Genomic DNA, 24,201 nt, shown 5'->3' with positions numbered 1-24,201 from the left:
CCTCCAAAGGGCAGCCAGTGAAGCGGCTCAGGGCTGGCAATCATTACCATGGCTAAATCCTGACGTGCCATGCCTGAGCCCTGGCACAGCCGGGAATGGGGAAGGGGGAACGGGCCAGCAGGGAAGAAGTCCAAAGTAGAAAGTGCTCAAGAAGTTAAAAGTTGGCAGGGCTGTGGTTTAAACCCACGTATGCCAGGGGTCAAGAAAGGGTTAATTAACAATAAGAAAGGGTTAATGAATCGTTAAACTTGCTGCTCAAGCTGGGATTGAGTCAGCCTCGAAAAACAGTAGTACAGGCAAATACTAGAGAAAATCTCATCTGTAACCAAGGGTTGTCCTCCCAGCCCGCAGCGGTGCCCATGTGGAAGCTGCTGAAAGCTGAGCCTGACAGATACGAGTTTTATTGAGGCGATACAGTCAAAAGAAGAGGAAAGAGCAGAAATATTCCTTGATACAGACCAAATGGCCCAAGCTTTGAAAGAAACTCTGTGGGCACCTACTGCCTGGGGTAAAGGAGCAATGCTGACGGGTCACAGCAATAAAACCCAGCCCAGTCAGAAGCCGTGCTGGCTTCAGCATCTGCTTTTGTCCTTTGCCAGCTGGGCTGGGATGTCACAAGCGCAGGCGGGCAGCCCAGGTGAGCCATTGCCAGTGTCCTTGCACCCCTGTCCCCCTCCAACCTTGCCACAGTGGCCCTAACGGAGAGCATCTCGGTCCCTCTCCGCCACCCAGGGGCTCTGCCGTGGGAGGACAACATCGGCTGGCCCGTGGGGGCCACATCCGGGACAACCTGCCTTTCCCGGATAACATTATTCCTCTGCCCAGGCGGATGCGGGAACTCTCCCCTGGGGAGCAAAGAAAAGGTCATTTATCACCCACTGGCAGCACTGGGCCACCGCAGCAATGCTCTGCCTGCACCATCTCCCAGGGCAAGGAAGAGCTGGGGATGGTCCCCACGGGGAGGACAGGCTGCTTCCCACTCCAGCCCTGACAACACTTACGGATTAAGAGTTGGCTTTTGAGAAAAAAGACCTTGGGTGCCCTCCCACCCCCTTCAAAACCAGGCAGGTGCAGCCTTCAAACAGCATGCTGGCAGAAAAACAAGGAAAAAGAAGCAAGATGCCCAGCCCCGCTTCATCAATGCCAGCGCTGGGGCACTGCTGCTCCCCACGGGGGCATTTTCAGGAGGAATGCTAGGCTCCTTGCCTTCCCCTCACCTTGCAGGTGGGAGAGGAGAGAGAGCAAGGGGCACGTCCCTCCTGGGGGGAGGCACATCTTTTTCCCCTTAGCAAAACCCCACAAGAGCCAGTCTGCGACTAGGGCTCACCCACCCTGCATCCCCAGCCCCCCATGGCAGAGGAGGAAGAAAATGGGGAGCAACAGGGGCTCCTTCCTCCACCTTGCCCCTGTGGCAAAGAAGACACGCAGAAAGAAGGAGTGACAGCTAGACAACTTTATTAAGAACTTAAAATGATTCATCCCCTAAAATGTGCTCCACCACCCGCCTCCGGCGCCAGCAGGGAGGGGTGCCACGGTACCAGACCAGGACATGCTGCTTGGGCTCCGATTGTCACGGGCTGGGGAGCCGGGGCTCCCCTGGGGATTGTATCTGCCACAGGCTCTCCTGGGGCTGGCACCTTGGGGCAGAGCCAGTCTGCGTTTGCAATGTCACACAAGAGAGGGACAACTACAGCATCCATGTGCCTGCGTGCACCAGTCCAATGTCCTCACACACACATACACCCACACGGGTTTGGTTTTTTTTTTGGCCCTGCAGGCCAGCTCCCACCTTACCCAGACTGCTGACTGCAGGAGAGAGGTCTCCTGTGCTCCTGGGCAAGGTACCAGCTCCAGTGGAGGATGGCTGGGGGTCCTGCAGGCTGTGCAAGCCCTGAGCGATGGGGAAGGGGAGGCACAGGCTCCAGCAGCACCTCTTTTACCCCACCCTGCTCCTCCCTGAGAGGAGACACCCACATCTCTGGTCCCCCCTCATGATTAGTATCGGTGGCTGGAAGCCCCCTGAGGTGAAGGGCGTGTAGTGGAGGTAGGGAAGGAAAACAGCAATGTGAGTATTATCAAAGAGGGGGAGGGAAGGGTCCCTGCCCACCAGCTGAGGCCCCCGCTCTCCCCATCCCCATGGTGCACCCGCTGCCCTGCTCACTGCCACCAGGCTCAAGGTTGGATGGGGACCTGGGGGGGCTGCGGGGGTACTGGTGACCGGCCGGCTCTGCGCTCCAAGGCCAGCTGCATGCTCCAGATGCTAAGGGGCCGCATGTAAGCCAGCGAGCGGTAGACTTTCTTCTCCCTGTAGGCCTCTGGTGTCTGGAAAGCCATTCCCAGCCGTTCCCAAACTGTCCGGTAGCAGCCTTCCGCTGTATGGAAGCCTTCCTCCACCAGGCCCTGCGGCAGAGGGAAGACAACCATCAGCCCATCCACAGAGTGGCAAGGAGACGGCACGTGCCAAGGGGTGCAGCAGCACCACTCACCTCCTGGATCATGGTGGCAGCCAAGGCGTAGACCACACCGATCCACACCTCGTTGGACTGCACGCTGGAGGTGTCCGGCACCCCGTCGGGTGTCATGCCATTCACCGCTCCCATGGTGCCACCAGCAAAGCTCATGACATTCTTCTCAAAGATGGTCTTGAGCGCACTGACAACATGACTCTTGGGGAAAACCTGCGTAGAGAGAGAGAGAGAGAGCCCTCACGTCACACAGACCCCTCAGGCTGGGTCTGCAGGGAGCAGGGTTAAATCTTCCATTTGGAAGAGGTCAACAGTGCTCGCTAGGCAAATAGCCACTGCAGGAAAATAACAAGAGGAAGTTAAAAAGCCTCTTTCCCCGAAGGGACAAAAACAAAACCAAAACAAAACAAAATAACACAGCTAAAGCAGTTGCTCAACAGAAAACAGGGGAAACTCATTGCACCTTCCTCCTAGGGAGGCTGACAGCTCACCCAGCTAGTGTGCTTCACCTTCAGTCACTGGCCCAACCCCCCACATCTCTTGGCAGTTTGCTTTGGAGACCTGGCCAACGCCACCATCCTCGTCTTGGTTTATGTTCACCACTGCTCGTTTCTCAGGCTAACAGGTATCTGAGGCCCAGACTTTCTTCTGGTAAAAGCGCCGTGCTGTTCTCTCGGCCCATTTGCACCAGCTACCAGAGGCATTGCAAGGCCTACAAGAGACGGGACGCTGGCCAGAAGTGGCCAAAGGGTGGTCTGGGATCAGGCTGGAGGTATCTTCCTGCCAAAGGGAAAGATTACGTCAAAGTCAGTCTGATGACATCGGAATACATCCTGCAGCTGCAAAGTGAGTGTTGTGGATACCGGTAGGTTTGTTTCCGTAAATGCTGGGAATCTTGTGAAAAGAAAAAAAAAAAAATCAGCTTCAGCTCAGGGCAAAAATGAAACAAGGCTCAGTTTTGAGTGATTTCCAAAGGACTTTAAAACTTGCAATTTTGTAACCAGGTGGTGATGCAAGGTGAATGTTGTGGATACTAGTAAGTTTGTTTGGGTAAATGCTGGGAATCTTGGGGAAAGAAAAAGAAAAAAAAATCAGCCTCAGCTCAGGGGAAACCCAAAAACAACACTTAGTTTTGAGTGATTTCCAAAGGACTTTAATCCTTCCAATTTTGTAATCAGGTGGTGATGCAATAGTTTGTGGCCTGTACCAAAGGTAATTTGAGATGAGAGAAGGGGCACCTGGGGATGAAGAGGTCAGACTGAGATGCACAAGATGTCTGAAGGTGTTCTGCATCTGGTAGGAGAAATTTGAAACTTTTATCCCAAGTGAAAGTTAAAGATTCCCAGGAAGTCAATAATGGTACCGTCATCGTGTTTGTACATCCCTCTATCGGTGTTTTTGTTTTCTTGTTCCCTTTGCTGTTCTGTTAAACTGCCCCTGTCTCAACCCACGAGTTCTGCCTTTTTCTTCCGATTCTTCCCCAGGCTGGAGGGAGTTTGAGAGAGCAGCACGTGGTTCTTTGTTGCTGTCTGAGGCCAAACCACAACAGTCCTTTTTGGTGCCCCATGTGGGGCTTGAAGGGTTGAGATAACGACAAAATGCAAGTAGAGCTTGTAAAAACGAGTTTGTTGTGTGCATTTATTATCTTAGGTAAATAGTCGCTGGTCACCACCTTGCTCAGTTTGTTCTCATGGCTGTATTATGTAAATTCCTATACGGCTTATGTACTCCCCACGCTGCTCTTTATCACCTCTGGGAGAAGGATCAGGGTTATCATTTTGCTGTCCTGTGTGATATCACCTTATGATATGATAACATCACTGTTCAGACGGTTATTTTGGGGTGTTTATGTGGTGTTGCTGTCCTGCCCGTACATTGGGCACTGTCTCTCAGAACTTATTAATAATTACACCCAGTCTGTGGGGGAAAAGGCGGGGGGGGACGACACACTTTCCCCAGCTCTTTTGCCTCCCTTTTCTCATTCAGGCCAGGTACGACAGCTTTTGAGGATTCTGAATATCTTTGGGATGCTCAAACCAGCACGTTCCTAGTGTTATGTCTCCTGAATGTGTTCCAGACCTTGCTTTGGGTTAAACAACCATTTAAGACTACCGCCCAGAGCTCTGCCCCGAGGCTGGATAGTCAGGGGTGGCACGGCATGTGGGAGAGCATGGGCAGGTACCTAGAGAACTTCTCACCTCCCATGGTCTGGGACTTCACCCCTGAACAATTACAGGACCCTGATAGAGTAGTAGAATATCCGAAGGGAAAATGCTGTGGCTATGCTAGAGAGGCACAACTCACCGCACTGTGCTGGGCCCTGGCCAGTATCTCCCAGGCACTGCTCAGTGTTACGCAGCACCCTCAGCGGAAAGACATGTAAACCAGACCGACAGGCACTGCGGGTACTGCAACCCCTGCGGCAGTCACTGCAGCTACTCCAATCCCTGCGACAGACACCGTGTCTGAACCAGGGAACCAACCCGTGCCAGTTGCCCCCATAGAGAAGAAGCAGCACATGAAGAAATCAGTTGGCTTAGTAAGGGATGACGATGAACCAGGGCCATCACGAGCACAAGAGGCCAAGGCAGAGCCAGAGATAGTCACCCACACCCCTCAAGTGAGCTGCAGGATACAAGAAAAGATTTCAGCCGACTTTCAGGCGAGCACATTGTCACCTGGCTGCTCCGGTGCTGGGATAACGGGGCCAGTAGCCTGGAATTAGAGGGTAGGGAGGCCAGGCAGCTGGGATCCCTGTCTAGGGAAGGCGGTATTGACAAGGCAATTGGAAAGAAGACCCAAGCCCTCAGCCTCTGGAAACGACTCCTGTCAGGCGTGAGGGAGAGGTACTCCTTCAGTGAAGATGTTGTATGTCACCCAAGCAAGTGGGCTACCATGGAAAGAGGTATCCTGTACCTGAGAGAATTAGCTGTGCAGGAGATGATTTACTATGACCTGGGCAACACACAGTTACCCACAGACCCCGATGAGGTCCAATACACAAGGGCCTATGTGGCAGAAGTTTGTATGGAGCACACCATCATCATATGCCAACTCACTGGCAGTAATGGAAAGGTGAAGAGGGACCAATGGTGGATGAGGCGGCTGGCCGGCTCTGGCGATATGAAGCAAGTCTCTCTTCGCCACTCATCTCAACTGTAGAGAAACTGTCCCAGAAAGTCCACCAACTTGAAAAGAATATGTCCTACTCCCCACCTGTGCGGGCCAGCATCTCAGCTATTAGAAGCAGGCATTTCCCCACTCAAGAGAGCGAGTACAGAGGGTACACACCACGAGGCACCCTGTGGTTCTACCTGCGTGACCACAGGGAGGACATGAGGAAGTGGGATGGACAACCTACTTCAACCCTGCGGACACAGGTACAGGAGTTGCAAGGAAGGACAACAACAAAAGGGGATCCCTCCAGGAAAAGTGCCGCCCCAGTTTCCAGAGCAGAAGGCCTGATCTTGCTTCTGATCCTCTTGAAGGAACTTCCAAGTCATTTCTGCAAGAAGTGAGTAACGGATACTATGACCAGTATTAGGGGGGCCCTGCCTCCGGCCAGGTGGAGGAAAGGGACAACCGGGTTTATTGGACGGTGTGGATTCGATGGCCTGGCACATCAGACCCACAGGAGTATAAGGCTCTAGTGGACACGGGTGCACAGTGCACTCTAATACCATCAAGCTATAGAGGGGCAGAACCCATTTGTATTTCTGGGGTGACAGGGGGATCCCAAGAGTTGACTGTACCGGAGGCAGAAGTGAGCCTAACTGGGAATGAGTGGCAAAAGCATCCCATTGTGACTGGCCCAGAGGCTCCATGCATCCTTGGTATAGATTACCTCAGGAGAGGGTATTTTAAGGACCCAAAAGGGTACTGGTGGGCCTTTGGCATAGCTGCCTTGGAGATGGAGGAAGTTAAACAGTTGTCTACCTTGCCTGGTCTCTCAGAGGACCCTTCTGTTGTGGGGTTGTTGAAGGTTGAAGAACAACAGATGCCCGATTGCTACCACAACGGTGCATCAGCAGCAATATTGCCCTTACCGAGATTCTGATTCCTATCCACAAGCTCGTTCATCAACTAGAGGTTCCAGGAGTGATCAGCAAGACTCGCTCACCCTTTAACAGTCCCATATGGCCGGTGCAAAAAATCTAATGGAGAGTGGAGGCTAACTGTAGGCTATCGTGGCCTGAATGAAGTCACACCACCACTGAGTGCTGCTGTGCCGGACATGCTAGAACTGCAGTATGAACTGGAGTCCAAGGCAGCCAAGTGGTATGCCACGATTGATATAGCGAATGCATTCTTCTCAATCCCTTTGGCAGCAAAGTGCAAGCTACAGTTTGCTTTCACTTGGAGGGGCATCCAGTACACCTGGAATTGACTGCCCCACGGGTGGAAACACAGCCCCACCATTGGCCATGGACTGATCCAGACTGCACTGGAACACGGTGAAGCTCCGGAACGTCTGCAATGCATTGATGATATCATTGTACGGGGAAACACCGCAGAAGAAGTTTTTGAGAAAGGGAATAAAACAGTTCAAATCCTTTCTGAAAGCTGGTTTTGCCATAAAAAGAAGCAAGGTCAAGGGACCTGCACAGGAGATACAGTTTTTAGGAATAAAATGGTAAGATGGACGCCATCAGATCCCAATGGATATGATCAACAAAATAGCAGCTATGTCTCCACCAACTAGTAAAAAGGATACACAAGCACTGTGGGTTTTTGGAGAATGCATATCCCAGATTACAGTCTAACTGTAAACGCTCTGTATCAAGTAACCTGGAAGAAGAACGATTTTAAATGGGGTCCTGAGCAACAAGCAGCTTTTGAACAAATCAAGCAGGAAATAGTCCATGCAGTGGCCCTGGGGCCAGTCTGGGCAGGACAAGATGTTAAAAATGTGCTCTACACCACAGCCAGGGAGAATGGTCCCACCTGGAGCCTCTGGCAGAAAGCACCAGGGGAGACTCGAGGTCGACCCCTAGGGTTTTGGAGTCGGGGATACAAAGGATCCGAAGCCCACTATAGTCCAACAGAAAAGGAGATATTGGCAGCATATGAAGGGGTTCGAGCTGCTTCGGAAGTGGTTGGTACAGAAGCACAGCTCCTCTTAGCACCTCGACTGCCGGTGCTGGGCTGGATCCCACCACACATCATGCAACTGATGCTACATGGAGCAAGTGGATTACACTGATCACACAGTGAACTCGAATGGGAAACCCCAGTCGCCCAGGAACTTGGAATGTCACCAGAGGAGGAAGTGACACATATGGAAGAGGCCCCACAATATAATAAACTGCCAGAAAATGAGAAGAAATCTGCCCTGCTCACTGATGGGTCCTGCCAGATTGTGGGAAAGCATCGAAAGTGGAAGGCTGCTGTGTGGAGTCCTACATGATATGTTGCAGAAGCCAGTGAAGGACAAGGTGAATCAAGCCAGTTTGCAGAGGTGAAAGCCATTCAAGCTGGCTTTGGACATTGCCAAGTGAGAAAAACAGCCAGCGCTTTATCAATATACTGGTTCATGGATGGTGGCAAATGCTCTGTGGGGGTGGCTACAGCAATGGAAGCAGGGCAACTGGCAGCGCAGTGGCAAACCCATCTGAGCTGCCGAACTGTGGCAAGATATTGCTGCCTAGATAGAGAATCTGGTCACGTAAATGCCCACGTACCCAAGAATCGGGCCACTGAGGAACATCAGAACAACCAGCAGGTGGATCGGGCTGCTAGGATTGCAGTGGCTCAGGTGGATCTGGACTGGCAACATAAGGGTGAACTATTCATAGCTCAGTGGGCCCATGACTCCTCAGGCCATCAAGGGAGAGATGAGACATATAGATGGGCTCGTGACCGAGGGGTGGACTTGACTGTGGACGCTATTGCACAGGTCATCCATGAAGGTGAGATATGCAGTGCAATCAAGCAAGCCAAGCTGTTAAAGCCTCTTTGGTATGGAGGACGATGGCTGAAATATAAATATGGGGAGGCCTGGCAGATTGATTATATCACACCCCCACAAACCCGTCAAGGCAAGCGCCACATGCTCACAATGGTGGAAGCAACCACCGGATGGCTGGAAACATACCCTGTGCCCCATGCCACTGCCCGGAACACTATCCTGGGCCTTGAAAAACAAGTCCTGTGGCGACATGGCACCCCAGAGAGAACTGAGTCGGACAACGGGACTCATTTCTGAAACAGCCTCATAGACACCTGGGCCAAAGAGCATGGTATCAAGTGGGTACATCACATCCCCTATCACGCACCAGCCTCTGGGAAGATAGAACGATACAATGGACTGTTAAAAAGTACACTGAGAGCAATGGGTGGTGGGACTTTAAAACACTGTGACACACATTCAGCAAAAGCTACCTGGCTAGTTAACACCAAGGGATCTACCAATCGAGCTGGCCCTGCCCAAATCAAAACTTCCACGTACTGTAGAAGGGGATAAAGTCCCCGTAGTGCACATGAAGAATATGCTAGGGAAGACAGTCTGGGTTAGTCCTGCCCCAGGCAAAGGCAAACCCATCCGTGGGATTGCTTTTGCCCAAGGAACCTGGGTGCACTTGGTGGGTGATGCGGAAGGATGGGGAGGTCCGATGTGTACCTCATGGGGATCTGATTTTGGATGAGAATAGCCAACGGATCAAATCATGTGATGATAATTGCTAAATAACCCTGACACTGTATGTCCTCGTAACTATAATTGCTATCAGTTGTACTACAGCAAGAATCACCCAAGTTAAGGGCAGATGGACTTTGATGAAAAACCAAGTAAAACACAGCAGTGATGGGATCAGAACTGACCTCAGCAGCTGGCGCCGAGCAACTTCCTTGAGATCTACACCTTCAGCCCATGGACCGTGGGCATGGGCCGCACCAGGTACACCCGCTGCAAGCTCCGAAAATACAGCATGCAACAGTCCAGCACCACACAGCATCTCACCTGCCCTGAGAGACTGTTCTGACAGATGGAGCCCAAAGCCATGGATTAAATGAACTCAATGAACATTTTGGAGGGATAGCCCACAGACTAAGGGCATTATATCTGTATGAATATATATGTACATACATATATATATATGTGTCTTATAGATATGTACATACATATCTATAAGACAGGGGAAAGTGGTGGCAGTTCATTGCAGCTTGTAAGATCTGGGCATGACATAGATGGTATGGAATGAAGGGTGGATAATATCCTGGTTCTGGCAGGGATAGAGTTAATTCTCCCCAGGCTCCGCATGCCCAGTCTCCATCCAGTCTCTGTCCCATCTGGGAGCTGCCAGGGGAGGGGGTGTGAAGTGCTTGGGAGTGGGCTGTGGTACCGCAATGGTGTTTGTGCATTCCTCTATCTGTGTTATTGTTTTCTTGTTCTGTTTGCTGTTCTGTTAAACTGCCTCTATCTCAACCCATGAGTTTTGCCTTTTCCTTCCAATTCTTCCTAGCAGAGGGGGGAATTGGAGACAGCAGCCACCTGGTTCTTTGTTGCCATCTGAGGTCAAACCAACACCAGATAAACAGCCATTTCAGAAAAACACCAGGAGGAAGTAAAAACCTTTCCCATGCAATAAAAGGAGGGGGGAAAAAAAGAAAAACCAAAAGTGTTCTTCAACAAACCAAGGTCAAGAGCTCAAAACAGTTTTGAGAACAGACTGAATTATCATGCTGGAGTAAGCTCTTGCCAAAAAAAGAAAAAACAGAAAAAGAAAAAAGAAATCCCACAAACAAAAAACTCCAAGCCCAACCAAACCCATCTGAGCATGAAAACACCTGCCAGCCAAACAAAATGCAGTAAAGCAGCAACGCAGCGAGGGCTGCATTAAGTAGAGAAGCCTCTGTATACAGCTGAACGTAAATAAAGCTTTTGCTGTGCTTTCATTATTGGCAATGAATCTAGGAAGTGTCAGTGCAGCAGAAGTCACTGCTGTGGTAGGAAAAGCAAAAGCTCAAGACCCAGTGATGTTGCAAGGGGAGGGCTGGCTGGTCTCCGTCCCACACCCACCTAATGGTAAGAAAGCCATAACAAGAACTTTTGCAGGGTGACCAAGATCAGGAACAATTTCATGGAGCAATGATGACATCTACTTGCAAGAAAGGGAAAAGCCAGGCAGCTGCCAGCTCATCAGCACAGCCCAGGGATGACGTGCCAGACCTTTCTTGCCAGCCTGGGGCCACCAGAGCCAGGGGAAGTGGGAGGTGTGATGACACCAGACAGGAGCTTGCCAAGGTAGGCTGGGCAGTCCAACCAGACAGCTTCTGTAGACTCAAAGAAAAGGCAGCAGATCTCTTATCTACACTAAAGCCGAGCATCTGACACAGTCATTTTTCCCAGTGTGGCTCTGCAGATAAGCCCCAGCGCTGTTAGGCAAGAGGAGTCAGCAGAGGGGTGGTGTGAGGTAGCCGTCTCTGGCAGAAGGTTTCAGGGCAGAGTTTCTTCAGGACTGGGGTCACAAGCTTTTTCTATTTTGCATTTCATTACTGAGCTGTGTGCGCAGCAGGAGTGCGTTAATGAGGTTACAAACAGGAGTGCTGCCAGCCAGGCAAGGGATCAAAATACAGGGGAAAAAAAAAAACAAACAAAAAAACCAAACCACAAACCCTCCAGGGTCATAGTAACAGAAGAGAAAAGGAGTTCACCAGTCCTACCTCCAGTGAGCTCAAAGCTCACCAGCCAGCAGACTGCCACTTTCAGCAAAAAAAGTCTGAGGTGTTTAGTACAAGCTGCTCCTGGGAAAGGTCACCTGAAGGTCCCCTCTGGTATCAAGTGGCAGCAAGATGGTCCATCACCCTCACGCAGCAAAGAGCCATTCCTTCCTTCAGTCACACAAAGCATTTGCCTGTCCATCGCCACCACAGAGAGCTTTGCTCTGACAACTGCCTATGGGTCATAAATAATCCATACGATGTCTCTCCACTTCCCAGCTCTGTTCCAGGTATTGCACCACCAGCAGCTGCTCTCACCATCCCATCAGACAAAAGGAGTGAGTCTTCAGCCAACTCTTCTCTTGCAACTGAAGAGCAACAGTCTCTAGGCCCCCAAATAAGCCTTCAGTTCCCCCGGATATTCATTTAGGACTTTCAACTAGGCAGCAAATAACACATGGAAAGTTTCATACGCTTTTTTGCTCCCTTTTTTAAATAAATAGCACCTTGCCAAGAGCAAAACCCAGTGAGACCTTCCTCCAAGTGTACCAGAGCTGACCATGGTTACACACCCTTGCCGCATAGCCTCTCCATGAGCGGATTTTGGTTTGAGGCAGGTTGCACCCCGCACCAGCCCCTAACGCTTAAGCCATACCACATGCCAGCCCTGCTGCTCTCCTCCAGGTGCAGGTCCTGTCTCACCCCACCCTACACCAGGCTGGCCCTTCTCTTACCTCAAACTCCCCTTGGTCCAGACCACAAGCCCCAAGAAACCACTGCCCGGCACACTGGTCTGACATGATGCTGACGGAGGTGTCGCTCCCACTGCTGTCATAGTTGTAGTATTTTCCTAGAGAAAAAAAAAAAAGGCAGGACACAGTTTAAAATCCGTAGTTTAGAACCCTAGCTCACATGTGCTGTCGCCACTCTCCACTCCATTAAGCAGGAGCATGGCAGCTTTTTCCAGAAGGTTCTCCTCTCTTTCCTTTCCCAAACCACCATATCATTTCTGTTCCCTCCCTGGCACTCGCGCCTTCCCCTCCGCTTGGAGGGACGGCATCTCCCCTCCTTCCCCATCCCCTGCAAGGCTCCATGACCCAAAGAGAAGCTGTCCCCCTCCCAAAGAGACACATGGCCAGCCAAGTGTGGCTCCCCACCAGGGAGCACCCACCGTTCCAGAGCATCCTCTCAAACGCCTCCTTGCCCTTGCTGAGGATGTCTGTGTATTTCTGCTGGATCTCAGCATCCCCGAGCACCTCTGCCATCTTGCACATGGTGCAGACAGCTGCCAGCCACAGCCCGCCACAGTATGCGCTGACGGAGCAAAAGGAGAGCAGTGTCAGCAATGCGTGACACCCCACGGGTTGCATGGAGCCCTGTGCCCATCCACCAACCACAATTCCCATCTCCAACCCCCACCTGCCTCTCTTGCTCACCTGGCTCCATTTACCACCCACGCATCGTATGTCTGGTCAGCAAAGCCCCCATTTTCGATGAGCCCATCGTTATCCATATCAAACTTCAGCTCCGACTCCATCACAGCCTGTGGGAGAGGCAGAAGACGGTCACACAGCCTCTCCATCCTGGCTGCCCCTCATGCTCTGCTTGGGAGCATCCATCCTCTTGGGATGTCGCACAGCTCCCAAGGGAAGCGTGAAGGGAGGAACGGCCCACTGTCTGGTGTCCTCCCAGTACCTGGCAGACTGGCCACATGTCCCGCAAGTACAGGGAGTCGTGGGTCAGGCAGTAGTCGCGGTACACCTGCAGCACAAACTTCAGGTTGAGGTCCTTCCAGTCGGCTGTGTCATGCATCAGGTAGGCATTGACACGCTGCCACGGCTCGTCATCTGAGCAAGGACAGAGTGGATGCAGCAAGGCAGACAGCAACAAACGTCCCCTCTCCCGCCCAGGGGGAAGGTCCCGAGGGTGCCATGATCAAACAGCACTAAATCCATTTGTTGCACCCTGTGCCACCTCTAGTGAGAGCAGCCTTCCCACTATGCTTCACAGAATTGCCTAGGTTGGAAGGGACCTTTCAGATCATCGAGTCCCACCATCAACCTAACACTGACAAAAACCATCACTAAACCATGTCTCTAAGCGCTACATCTCCTGGTCTGTTAAATACCTCCAGGAATGACGATTCCGCTACTTCCCTGGGCAGCCTGTTCCAATGCTTGATAACCCTTTCAGGGTAAAAACTTTTCCTAATATTCAATGTAAACCTCCCCTGGCACAACTTGAGGCCATTTCCTCTTGTCCTATCACTTGTTACTTGGGAGAAGAGACCGACCCCCACCTCGCTACACCCTCCTTTCAGGCAGTTGCAGAGAGCGATAAGGTCTCCCCTCAGCCTCCTTTTCTCCAGGCTGAACAACCCCAGCTCCCTCAGCTGCTCCTCATAAGACTTGTGCTCCAGAGCCCTCACCAGCTTCGTTGCCCTTCTCTGGACACGCTCCAGTGCCTTGATGTCCTTCTTGTAGCAAGCGGCCCAAAACTGGACACAGCACTTGAGGTGGGGCCTCACCAGGGCAGAGTACAAGCAGAGCTACTGCTCTGCTTCCACCTGCCTCCCCTGTACAAGCTCCATGCATCATGGTCTTCATCCACCCCAAACCATCCAAGCTTTTCATTCCCAGATGGGATGTTCTGCCACAGCTTGGGAGTTAACTACCCTGAGAAAGCCGTGTGAGCAGCCCTGCACCCCCTCTGCCCTCTAGACCCCTCACCTGGGTCCCCAATATCATGAGGCACCACGTTCTTCAGCTTCACCTGGGCTGTCTGACCACACATCAAGTACTGCCGGGGCTGGACATCCTCATTCAGCACAGTGACAGCTGGAGAGGACACAGAACAAGAGACATTAGAAAGGCAGCAGGCACTGCAGCAGCAAGCTCCAAGAACAGGCACAGGCAGGGCCACCGGTCCTGATCACAGCCCTCTGCAAAGGGCCTGAGGGGACACCAGGCTGTTCGCAGGCTCCCCTCAGCAAGGCAGATGCAACTGTCACCACCTGCTTAAGCAAGGTGGTGGCAGCACCCAGGGCTGGGAGGGAAGCCCAGTGGGCTCAGCCCTGCTGCAGCCCAGCAAAGCACTGTGCTCCGTCACCGATCAGGCTACCACCGAGCAGCCTCCAAGCCCACCTAAAGTAACATGGTCTGCAAGGAGCTCCAATGCTTCTCCTCTGCAAGGGGCATGGAGAGAGCTGGTAGGAGCAAGGGACTACCCCAGGGCAGGCAGAGCCAGCTGTGCACCCCCAGTGCGGCAAGAAGGCATCCCAGTGCTGGGCAGAGAGATGCTGAGAGGCAGCAGCTTTGGGGATTTGCAAGTCCTGGTCCCAGCAGAGGAGTCAGAGAGGGATGCTGGCTCCATGGCACAGATTTATGTAGCAGATGCTGTCCCAAATCCTCCATCCCTTCCCTAGGTGAAGACATCAGCAGGCATCAAGCCAGGGTCTGCTGGGTTACTCACCAATGTCATACTGCAGGCTGATCTGCAGCTTTGGCCACAGCATGACGAGGGCAAAGGAGGCGTAGAAATGGACATCGTAGGTGTTGTACATCCGGTATTCCTGGCCTGGAAGGACCAGGGAGATGGTGAGGGATGGGAGACCTGCCACAGGGAGGGCAAAGGACAGGCAGGTCCTCCCTCCCACATGGCCGAAGAGGGTGGGCTCTTTCCCAGTAGAGGCAGGGGCTCCCGTTAGAAGTGGGGTTTTATTTTTTTCTACATATGTTATCCAAGGGTCTGGAGAAGACCTCATGCCATATCCTACAGGGCTTGGTCCTGCAAGGGGTTTTGCTCCCTACCCATCAGGGCATGAAAACCATCCCCACCACAGGTTAAAAACACCTGGTGACAGCAAAGGGAAGGGGCTGAGTTGGGACTATCCACGACGTCCCTGCAAGTTACCTTCCAAATAAGCAAACCTTCCGTACTCCCGCAGGACAGGGAGGAGGTGGGAGAGGCCAGCCCCCGCCGGCCCCTGCAGGTCCTCAGCACAGCAGTCCGGGGGCAGCTCTACCCAGATGGTCCCCCCATCCGTCATGAAGTACAGCTCATTGAAGAGGGCCGACTTGTACCAGGAAGGCAGCTGGCTGCAGGCAAGAGGGGAACCTCAACCACAGCAGCCGAGGTGGTGATGCTCCTGCTCCGACCAGCCCCAGGAGGCCACCGGGAAGGTGTTCCCAACGACCCTACCTGTTCTCCAGGATGGGCTTCTGCCACTCTTCGATCTTCTTTTCCCACTCCTCATAGTGTGTCAGGGCGTGATGGGACAAGGCAGGAGCTGCATCGCCTCCGCTACCAAAAAACCGGGTGTACCGCCTGCCGAGGGGGGCGGGTTTGGTGAGTACGCTGCGGGCTCTGGCTGCAAAGCCCACCCGGCCATGGGAGAGCGGCTGGACCTAGTGCAAGGGTGTCGAGGAGCAGGGGGGCTGGGGAGAGGGTCTCTCTTCATGTGTTGGCAGGGCTGTGGCCGCAGGGAACGGGTGGGACAAGGCTCCCCAGGCAACATTCAAGCCTGGAGGTAGGGAGAAGGGGGCTTTGGGGACATGAGGGAAGCCCCACTAGAGACAACCCACCCACCTGAGGTGCAGCTTCTCCTTGGACCCAAAGTGAATGCGGGGCATGTCCCAAGCCAGGGCTAGCTCCAGTGTCCTGTGCCCGTGGGCAGGCACCCTGCAGCTGGCACACACTGCCGCCGCCGTCACCTCCCCCTTCTCTGTCGGGCTGCTTTTACCTGCCGGGACAAAAAAAAAGATAAAAATAATATTCACAAGTGACCAAGGAAGTCCTATGGAGGGGTGTGACTGATGCTCCCACACACCCCAAGTGCGACAAGACTATTCAGGCATGACCCAGCCCCCTTACAACCCTTGAGGATGTACCCTCCAGGTTGTAAGGGATGACATTATCGCACGTGAGTAACTGCTTTTTGCAAGCAGGAAAAAATACCTGCTGTGGGCGGAGGGGTTAAAAAAAAAAAAGTCAGTCATCAAAGCAGAAGAACAAATCAGGCAGGAAAAGCCACCTGGCACAAGTGGAAAGGAGCACCCCATGACTTTGTAACTGCACCGCACTCAGAGACACTGTGACTTTCTAGTGACAGTCATCATTTCCAGCTTTTTGCAGGATGCTTGGACTGCACCCATATTTAAGAAAAGCCCTGAGGCGGCTGGATAATTATACGCTGGTTCTGACATGTGTACCAGGTAAACTCATTAGAGCAACAATTTTAAACAGCAGCACAGATCTTGACTATGATAATGCCTGGCATGCACAAAGGAAAACCACATCCCAATAGCCTGGAGAGCTCTGAGTGCATCTAGGCAGGAAACTTAGTTTTCCGGAAATATTTATGTAAACGATTTACATAATTTAAGCTTCAAGAAATGTAGCAATGGCCCAGTACCAGCATCATTAGTTTGTCAGCATCATCCTTGTTGAAAGGCTGGCAGAGACATTAGGCAAATGGTCGCCTTTTATCACAATAAAAGGTTGGCACCAAGGGCTGGGAGATGCCACCCTGCTTCAAGGCTTCTGCCAAGGGAACAAGCAGACAACAGAGGATGATGCAGAAGGATCACTGGAATACCAGAGACCTCCAGGGAAGGGATGTAGTAACAAGAGGACAGCAAGTGATGGCAGCACCAAGCCCCAAAGACTGCTAAAGGCCCACCAGAATAAATCTGACAGGGCCCAGCTTGCAGGTCTGGCAATGGGAACCCAGGGACAGTGGCTGGGCATCACCCTGCCCACTCAGCAGAAGTCTCAACTTAGCGCACAACACTACACAGACTAACAAGGTACTGGCTTGTTCAACTAATATAACCGAGAACAGCCCCAAGTGGTGTGAACAGCTTTTGGAGAAGCACAGTGAGGATAGTGTGACAAGCAGTGGAAAATTTAGATACAGCCTAAAGCTGGGAATGAGCCAGAGCATCACTGAGAGCTTTTTTGCAACGGCACTGAGGTGGCCGGAGGAAGGGAAATCCACCCTTGCTTGGGTGCTCTGTGGCCCATGACCAGCGTGGCCACCAGTTACACCTGCTCCCCCATCCACCCGTCCCACGTAGGACAGAGGGACTCACCGGCAGGGGAATCCAGCCTGCCGTCCTGCAGGAGGTCCTGCCACACCTCTCTACCTGATCCCGCGGGATTGAATGCCGTGAGGTGGGTGACTCCTGTGCCAGCCTGGGGAAGGGAAGAGCATCATCGGGGGTGGTACTTTTGAGGGGTGGATGCCCACCTACCCTCCCACCCCCCAACAATGGTGGGACCCCACGCTCACTCCCCGCTTGCTGCCCAGCAATGCTCACTCCACACCTGCTGTCCTGCAAGCTTCACCCATAGCTTCTCTCCTGGCACCCACCCCCAAAGAGGGTGCCCTCAGGGAAATCACAGCCCCACTTCTGCTCCGGCAGTGGGGCAAGCGCTGAGGACCAGTGCCGACCTCAGCCCACCATCACCCATCCTTTACCTGCCTGGAAGCAGCATCCCCACATTCAGCAGGGCTGTACAACACCCCAGTCCCTGCAGGAGCCATGCTGCGGGTGACAACCCTTTACCTTCTCTCGGGCAGAGATGGCAAAGGTGAAGGGGTTCACGCGTGTGCAGTGGTGCAGCAGGACTCCAGCAACCCGCTCGCCCTCCTTCTCAAAGGCGAAGGGCTCATTCCAGTGCCCTCCACTCCTGTCCTCCTTCGTTCCTGTGCCGTTCTGCAGGCTGAACATGATGGAGACATCCACGTCCTCGTCCCTCCCATTCTCCACCTCCCAGATGAACACTCCCACTGGCAGACTGGAGTCCTGGCAGAGACAGACAATTCTGCGTATAGTGCCGGTAGCTCCACAGTCAGCCATCAGAGCATTGCTTCTCCCGCTGCTGGGGAGATGATGTGGGATGCAGCGGGAGGAAGAGCACCAGGAACAACTCAGTTTTGGAGTCTGTTGCCAAGCTGGGGAGCAGCAGCATAGGGATTCTGGGGGGCTGGCAAAACAAAATTCAGATCACAAGCCCTGGGCTAGCAAATGCCACACCGGGCAATACGCAGATGGAAAGCAGTGTTTAAGGCTCAGACAGGTGCCTCAGCGCCTGTCTGCTCAACAGGCTGATACAGGCTCACGTGTCTCGCTGGGGTAAGAGGAAGGTCAGGCATGTCGGCAGCGCAGCCTGCCACCCTTGCCCCAGGCTGGGAGCGAGCAGGAGCGGCGTGCGGGAGCGGCGAGGCATCCTCTGCTGCCATCCCGAGCTTCCGCATTGCTGTGGGGGTTCCTCCTGCCTGTGAGCATTGCTGAGTGGAGACACAGGGAAATGTTGGGAAAGCCCAGCTGGGAAAGACCAGCTAATAAGCAGCTCATCCCTTGGGGATGGCAGGCAAAAGCCAGCTAAAACACTCTCAGGAACACCCAGCTGACAAACCAACCCTCAAGTACAAGCTGAGGGTTTCCCAAAGTGCTACCACTGGATCCATCGGCTAGTAAGGCCACAGCTCTGGACCTGCCATTCCAGGTGGACAGCATCCGGGATGGTCACAGGACAAAACCAAAGGCAAGGAACAAGCAGTACAAAGACACAAAGTACAGGTCAGAAGGGAAAGAAGCAGCTGCCCGAGCTAAGCACAAGGAAGAAGGGATAATCCTTCCAGCACCAACTGCCCCAGGAGGGGCAAAGCCTTCCAGGGTCCCACTGCTACACACCTGGCACTAGGGACAGGGTCTTAGGACAGAACAGACCAGGCTGGGAAAAGAACATTAGCAAAGTGGCAAGCCTGGTTGTCTTCAGGCAATGCTGAGCAGGGCAGGAGGGACAAGGAGCTCCTCTAGTGCATTATCCCTGGACACACAGGCAATGCCCAGGGGTCAAAAACTCACCAGCTCCAAGCTTCTGCTACCAACACAGGACACACCAAGCATCACACAGCAGAGCCCCATCTCTGCTGTGCCAATCCCTTCCCCCTCCCATGCAGGCAGCTCTGCCACATCCCTGACAACCTGCTCCATATGAGCTGTGCTGCCGCAGTGCAGTGTGGCCCGGTGCTCCCATGGGACAGGCTGCAACCAGCATGGAGCCATCACCTCCTTACCTTATAGTCATGGGGGATGACAGGAGAAACCTGGCGGCAAGTGAGCACTACATTTTGCCCTGGGAGCTCATAGACCGTCCAGGCACGGGGGTACAGGGCATGGTAGAAGGCGTAGTGGCCACAGTAGCCCCAGTTCCAGCCCTGCAGAGTGCTGGGTCTCTCCACAGACAAGACCTGCTGGTAAACCGTCTGCCCTTTGCAACGCAGGCACACTGTGAACTGGGGAGGAGAGAAGCACATGGAGGGGATGAGATGAGCCCAAGAGCAGATGCCCCAACTGCCCAGGCTGCTGCAGTGCCGCTCGCACCCCTCACAGACCCTGCTGCACCTACCTGGTCGGCGATGACCGTTTCGTAGTGATAAAGACCAGGGTTCAGCTGCCAGCGGCAAAATTCACCCCGCCAGCCGCGGGTGATGGTGCCTCCCCCAATCCCGCCCAGCGGGCACCCTGGCAAGGACACAAGAAATTAGCACTCCTGTTTCTCCCCATGGTGGGATCTGGCTCAAGGATTCCCCCCATGCAGGTCTAGGGTCCCCTCAGCACTGCCCACACCTCAAAAGCTCCTTGACCCACTCCCCACCCTGTAGCACCTTGGCAGCCCCATGCGAATCCCTGCCCACCCAGCACACTGGGGATTGCACCACCCCAGCACTCAAACTGGAGGCTGACCATAGATCTGCTGCAGAGGAACGGCACACAAGAGGTCAATGAAGGCAGATTTCTTCTCTATGCGGGTCTTCTTGTACCACCACCTGAAGTATCTGCAAAGGAAAGAGAGGTATGAAAGAAGACAGGAGCAGGCGTCACTGTCCCTTCAGTGTCACCGCACACAACGTGACCAGCACACATTGTAGCCACCCCTCTTGTAGAGATGTACAACAGGAACCCGTGTACCAGGGCCCATGGGGTGGCAGCCCCTGGCATCCATCTGCAGCATGTATCGGTCAGCAGACACAAGCAGGCAGAGCTCAGGCAGCTGCCTGCAAGGGCACGGCATGAAAAACAGAGCACTCCCAACACCCGAGAGCACCGCTCCCAGGTTGTGCAAGGGCAGAAGGCTTTCCCAGATGCTCATGGAGAAGTAGGAATGCACACAAGGACCATCACCGCCACCACCACATCCATGCCTGGTAGAGCACATCCTGCTAAGGAAGGTCTGGGAGCAGAGGCAGGGAAGCCATATGCTGCTCCGGGGATATGCGCCTTGGTCTTCCAACCTCCACATCCCCATTGTCACACTCAGCCCTGCCACATCCTACTGCCACGTCCCCAGGGGCAGACAGCACGGGGCAGCCTTGCCCTGGAAGAGGTGACACTAGCTGTCTACAGCTGGCAGGATCCCAAGGATTCACCTCCACTCACACACCAGCTGTGCAGCCAGGCATGGCCCATCAGATAATTTCTCACCCACAGGCCTGGGAATCGAGACACCCAAACGGGCACACCTGCAGCTGGGTGTGCCAGCACCACTCCAGGCAAGAGGAGCAGGGCTGGGCTCCCAGTCGGCACTCGTAAAAGACTGGCTTTTGCTAATGAACCGCCTCAAGTTAAATCTTCCACATGGAGACAATTAGCATACGGAAATCAGCTACCAGACCAGAAGAAGCTGTTGAACTTCCCCCAGCAAACAGACAGGCAAGACCCAACTGGTGGCTCCACAGCCCTGGGTGCTAGGAAGGTGGTGGGGGCATGGGAGCCCCCACGGTGGGCATCATCCCTGAGCTACCTGCAGGCACCAATGCTGTATTGCTGAGAGGAGAAAGCCACCCTAGCTGGGAGCTCAGAGCTTGTCCTGCTCTGGCAGCACATGGGATGAAGCCCAGGTGGTGGGCAATGAGTGAGCAATTAGTACCCGGGGGTACTAATTCCCCAGGACATGTACCCCCAGCTTCACAGGGGCAGCAAGGGGGAGAGGCTCTTCCACAACACCCCCTGGTCCTACACACTCCTCCCCAACAAAAACAACCCACACTTGTCTTTTTGGCTGCGTGGTCACTGGACATTCACCTTTGTTCACCAATACCTGAAGTCCCCAGATCTCTCTCAGGGTGACATTCTCCAGGTTGCAGTCTCACGGGACCTGACCACAGCCTGCTCTCCATTCCTATGTACTCACCTTCACATTGGGCTGCTTAAGGACATTTTGCCCGCAGAGGTCCAGGGCACCACGAGAACCAGCCTGTCCTGCACGACCGCCCTGAATCAGGCCCTGCCGCTATCTCCGAGCTACATCTGCTGCAACTGCTCTTCTCCCAGGCGAGACAGCCCCAGCTTTACGCTGCAGAGGCGAGGTTTTGGCAGCATGCTTTCTCTCTCAAGGAAATGATTTTTTTTTTAATTTTTTTTTTTTTTTTTTTTTAAAGCCAGTGTCAGGGAACCAACCCAGCTGCTTCCCCAGCAGATTTCTGGCGATGGGAAATAAGGTGGCCAGGCAGAGCGACTGCAGCACAGCCCGGTGGGGCATCCCGGCTCGTTGAAAAGGAGGTGACCAAGTGATTTCAAAAAGCAGCTTTTTCCAGGAGCACGCAGTGGGAGACGTTTGGGATTTACAGCCAGCCACTGCCCAAGCTGTTTTGCCGCCCCAACAACAAACTCTTCCCCTGCCAGCTCCTCTAAGAATCACGCAGATTAGAGCAGAATTAAAACCTGTCTGGACATCACCCAGCTGTTCTGGATCCGTGCTGTGACCCACTCCCAGGGGACACCAGCCACCTCTGCAGGAACCTCCCTGCCCCTCTTCTCCTGCCCCACCAGCACCCACCAATGAGGGTGTCCCCACAAAGGGGTTACCCTGACCAGCCCCGATGAACAAAAATCCCACCCCAGGGTTTTCAACATCCCCAGCCTATACCAACTGCAGCAGGCGCTGGGGCTGCAGGAGAGGACACCCATCAGCCAGGGGTTTAACTCAACATGATGCCATGTCAACCCAGGACGTGCTCGCTCTTCTGTGGGCCCTAGACCTTCTCAGCCAAAGACGTGCAGCAAGCCCAAGGCGCTCCCAGCCATCCTGGGAGGTGCAAGCACCTGCACCAGGTGACTTTGTACTTGGTGCACCAAACCATGCCAGATTTTGAGAGCAGCCCTGGCACAGGTGTCCCTGAGGGAGGGGCTGCTGCTCATCACAGGTCATTTGGGAGAAGGGATGGCAATATGCAGGGCTCCAGAGTTCCAGGTACACACGCCATGCTCCAGGAGCGAGTTCCAGGCTCCTCTTGCAGCACCAGCACCCTGGTTTCATCCAGCTGTCTGCCTCCACTGGGCCGACACATGGGTGCCCACCAAGGCCAGGAGCAGACAGTCTCCCTTGCATCCCTGCATTAGGTGCCCTTTGTCAGCCAACACCGCTGCCCTCAGGTTTTAATTCAAATGCACACAGGTATTTCTCGCCGCCCTGGCCCTTCCTCTCCTCCGCTCTCTAGGCTGGAGCCTCCTTACAAGGAAGCTTCGCCCTGCATGAGTATTTTTGAGATGACAATCAAATTACCTCCTAAATTCGTGCAAGGGAAGAGAGGCAGTACTTTGACTTTTAGCTTATTGCTTTCCCTAGGACAAGCCACTTCCATGCCAAGGCCCCATTGAGAACAGGCCAGGACTGTCCCCCCCAAGCCGGCACAGAGGCGATCACCTCTCTTCCCTGCTTACCCCACCAGAGCTTCACACTTTCCCACAGGCTCAGCTCATCCCCAACCCGCCACGGCAGCTTTTCCAGCAGCCTTCACCTCCCGTGCACAACCCACGCTCTCTGCCTTCCCTGATGCCCCGGCTCGCACCGGGATGTCTCAGGTCAGACGGGCACGCTGTGCATCCCGAAGCAGCCCACTATCTGCCCCTCCATCAGGCTTTGCAGGAACCAGCTTTGCAAGCTGCAACCTCCAAGGGCATCGAGCAGGGCTTAAAAAAAAAAAAAAAAAAAACAAAAACAAAAACCAAAAAAACCAACAAGAAACTCAAGAAAATGGAGGCAGGAGATAAAAAAAAAAAAGGCAAGGAAACAAATGACACCGTCATGGGTTCCAGTGTTCAGCCCGATGGGTACACAAACACCGCCAGCACCCAAGCAGCCGTGCTAAAGGTTAAAACAACACTACTGTTTCCCACACGCGATTTTCCTGGTTGCTTCCAGCTCACCCTCACGCAAAGCCGGGAGAAGTCCCAGCTCCCAAACCTGCTACAGCCCACAGCATTGCTAAAAAACGAAAATCCTCCCCATTAACCTCGAGCTTAATCTCCATCTGCACATAGGTGCCTTGAGGCCAGGGGCTGAGGACCCGGCGCTGGCTAGGGAAGATGCAGCTGGGGTGGCCACTAGCAGCGACCCCCGGGGGGGGGGGGGGGGTCCTACCCCCTCCCCGCCCCCGAAACGATACCCCGGAGCCCTCCTCGGTTTTGAGGAGCCCGAGCGCCCGGTGCTGCCCCTACACCCAGTCTGCCCCAGTGCTCCCGGTGCCGGCGCCAGCCAGGCGGGGGCGGAGAGCGGGGCCTTCCGTGACCCGCCGTACTCTGCCCTCCGCGCACCGGCGCACGGCCGGTGCCTCCTGAGGGGCTCCCCCCACCCCGGGACACCTCCCTCGCCCCCGTCCCCGCAGTGTGCTCCCGGTCCCCGTACCGCAAGACGAGGCCGATGTGCCGCAGGACGTCGCGGAGCGGCACGTCGCCGGCGCCGTAGGGCTGCCGCGGCTCCTCGAAGCGGTGCGCCAGGCAGACGCGCCAGCCGGCCGCCGCCACGCCGCGGCCCCTCGCCGCCCCCTCGTACTGCCGCACCAGCGGACCCGCCGCCGCCGCCGCCGCCGCCATCACCGCCCCCCACCCCGCGCGCGCCCTCTTCACCGCGCGCCGCCGCCGCCCCGCCCCGCCCCGCCCCGCCCCGCTCCCCCGGGGCACGGCACCCCCGCCGAGAGGCGTCCGGGCCCCGCCCCGCCCCGCCGCCGCCACCGCCACCGGACAGCCCGAGGGCGCCCGGGCGAGCGCGGCCGAGCGTCGCTCGAGCG

At 54.4% G+C, this 24,201-nt stretch overlaps 1 protein-coding gene across 1 annotated transcript; it reads right to left on the bottom strand.

Moving 5' to 3' along the window:
* Nucleotides 1-1,438: 1,438 nt before the first annotated feature.
* On the bottom strand, nt 1,439-24,012 carry GBA2 (glucosylceramidase beta 2). Its single transcript, XM_074569363.1, has 17 exons — nt 23,820-24,012; nt 19,880-19,971; nt 19,542-19,657; nt 19,210-19,428; nt 17,693-17,932; nt 17,216-17,318; nt 15,711-15,864; nt 15,324-15,449; nt 15,036-15,220; nt 14,595-14,699; nt 13,853-13,960; nt 12,819-12,970; nt 12,560-12,666; nt 12,295-12,437; nt 11,858-11,973; nt 2,487-2,678; nt 1,439-2,400 (listed from the first exon to the last, which is right to left on the bottom strand). Exons 1-17 carry the CDS (start codon nt 24,005-24,007, stop codon nt 2,173-2,175), a joined length of 2,574 nt encoding a protein of 857 aa, XP_074425464.1. The 5' UTR covers nt 24,008-24,012; the 3' UTR covers nt 1,439-2,172.
* Nucleotides 24,013-24,201: the final 189 nt, after the last annotated feature.

Source organism: Larus michahellis, chromosome Z (assembly GCF_964199755.1).
Source record: "Larus michahellis chromosome Z, bLarMic1.1, whole genome shotgun sequence".
In the NCBI taxonomy this organism is placed as follows: domain Eukaryota; kingdom Metazoa; phylum Chordata; class Aves; order Charadriiformes; family Laridae; genus Larus; species Larus michahellis.
The sequence above is the reverse complement of the archived record's forward strand: the minus strand, read 5'-3'. Positions and strand labels throughout refer to the sequence as shown.

Bases quoted from the DNA above. Each gene is read 5' to 3' on its own strand.
- GBA2 (XM_074569363.1), bottom strand. From the start codon at position 24,007: ATGGCGGCGGCGGCGGCGGCGGCGGGTCCGCTGGTGCGGCAGTACGAG. The intron at 15,221-15,323 runs GTAGGGTCGTTG...TCTTGCCTGCAG, and splicing joins AAGCCCATCCTGGAGAACAG to CCAGCTGCCTTCCTGGTACA. The intron at 13,961-14,594 runs GTGAGTAACCCA...TGTCCTCTCCAG, and splicing joins CAGCCTGCAGTATGACATTG to CTGTCACTGTGCTGAATGAG.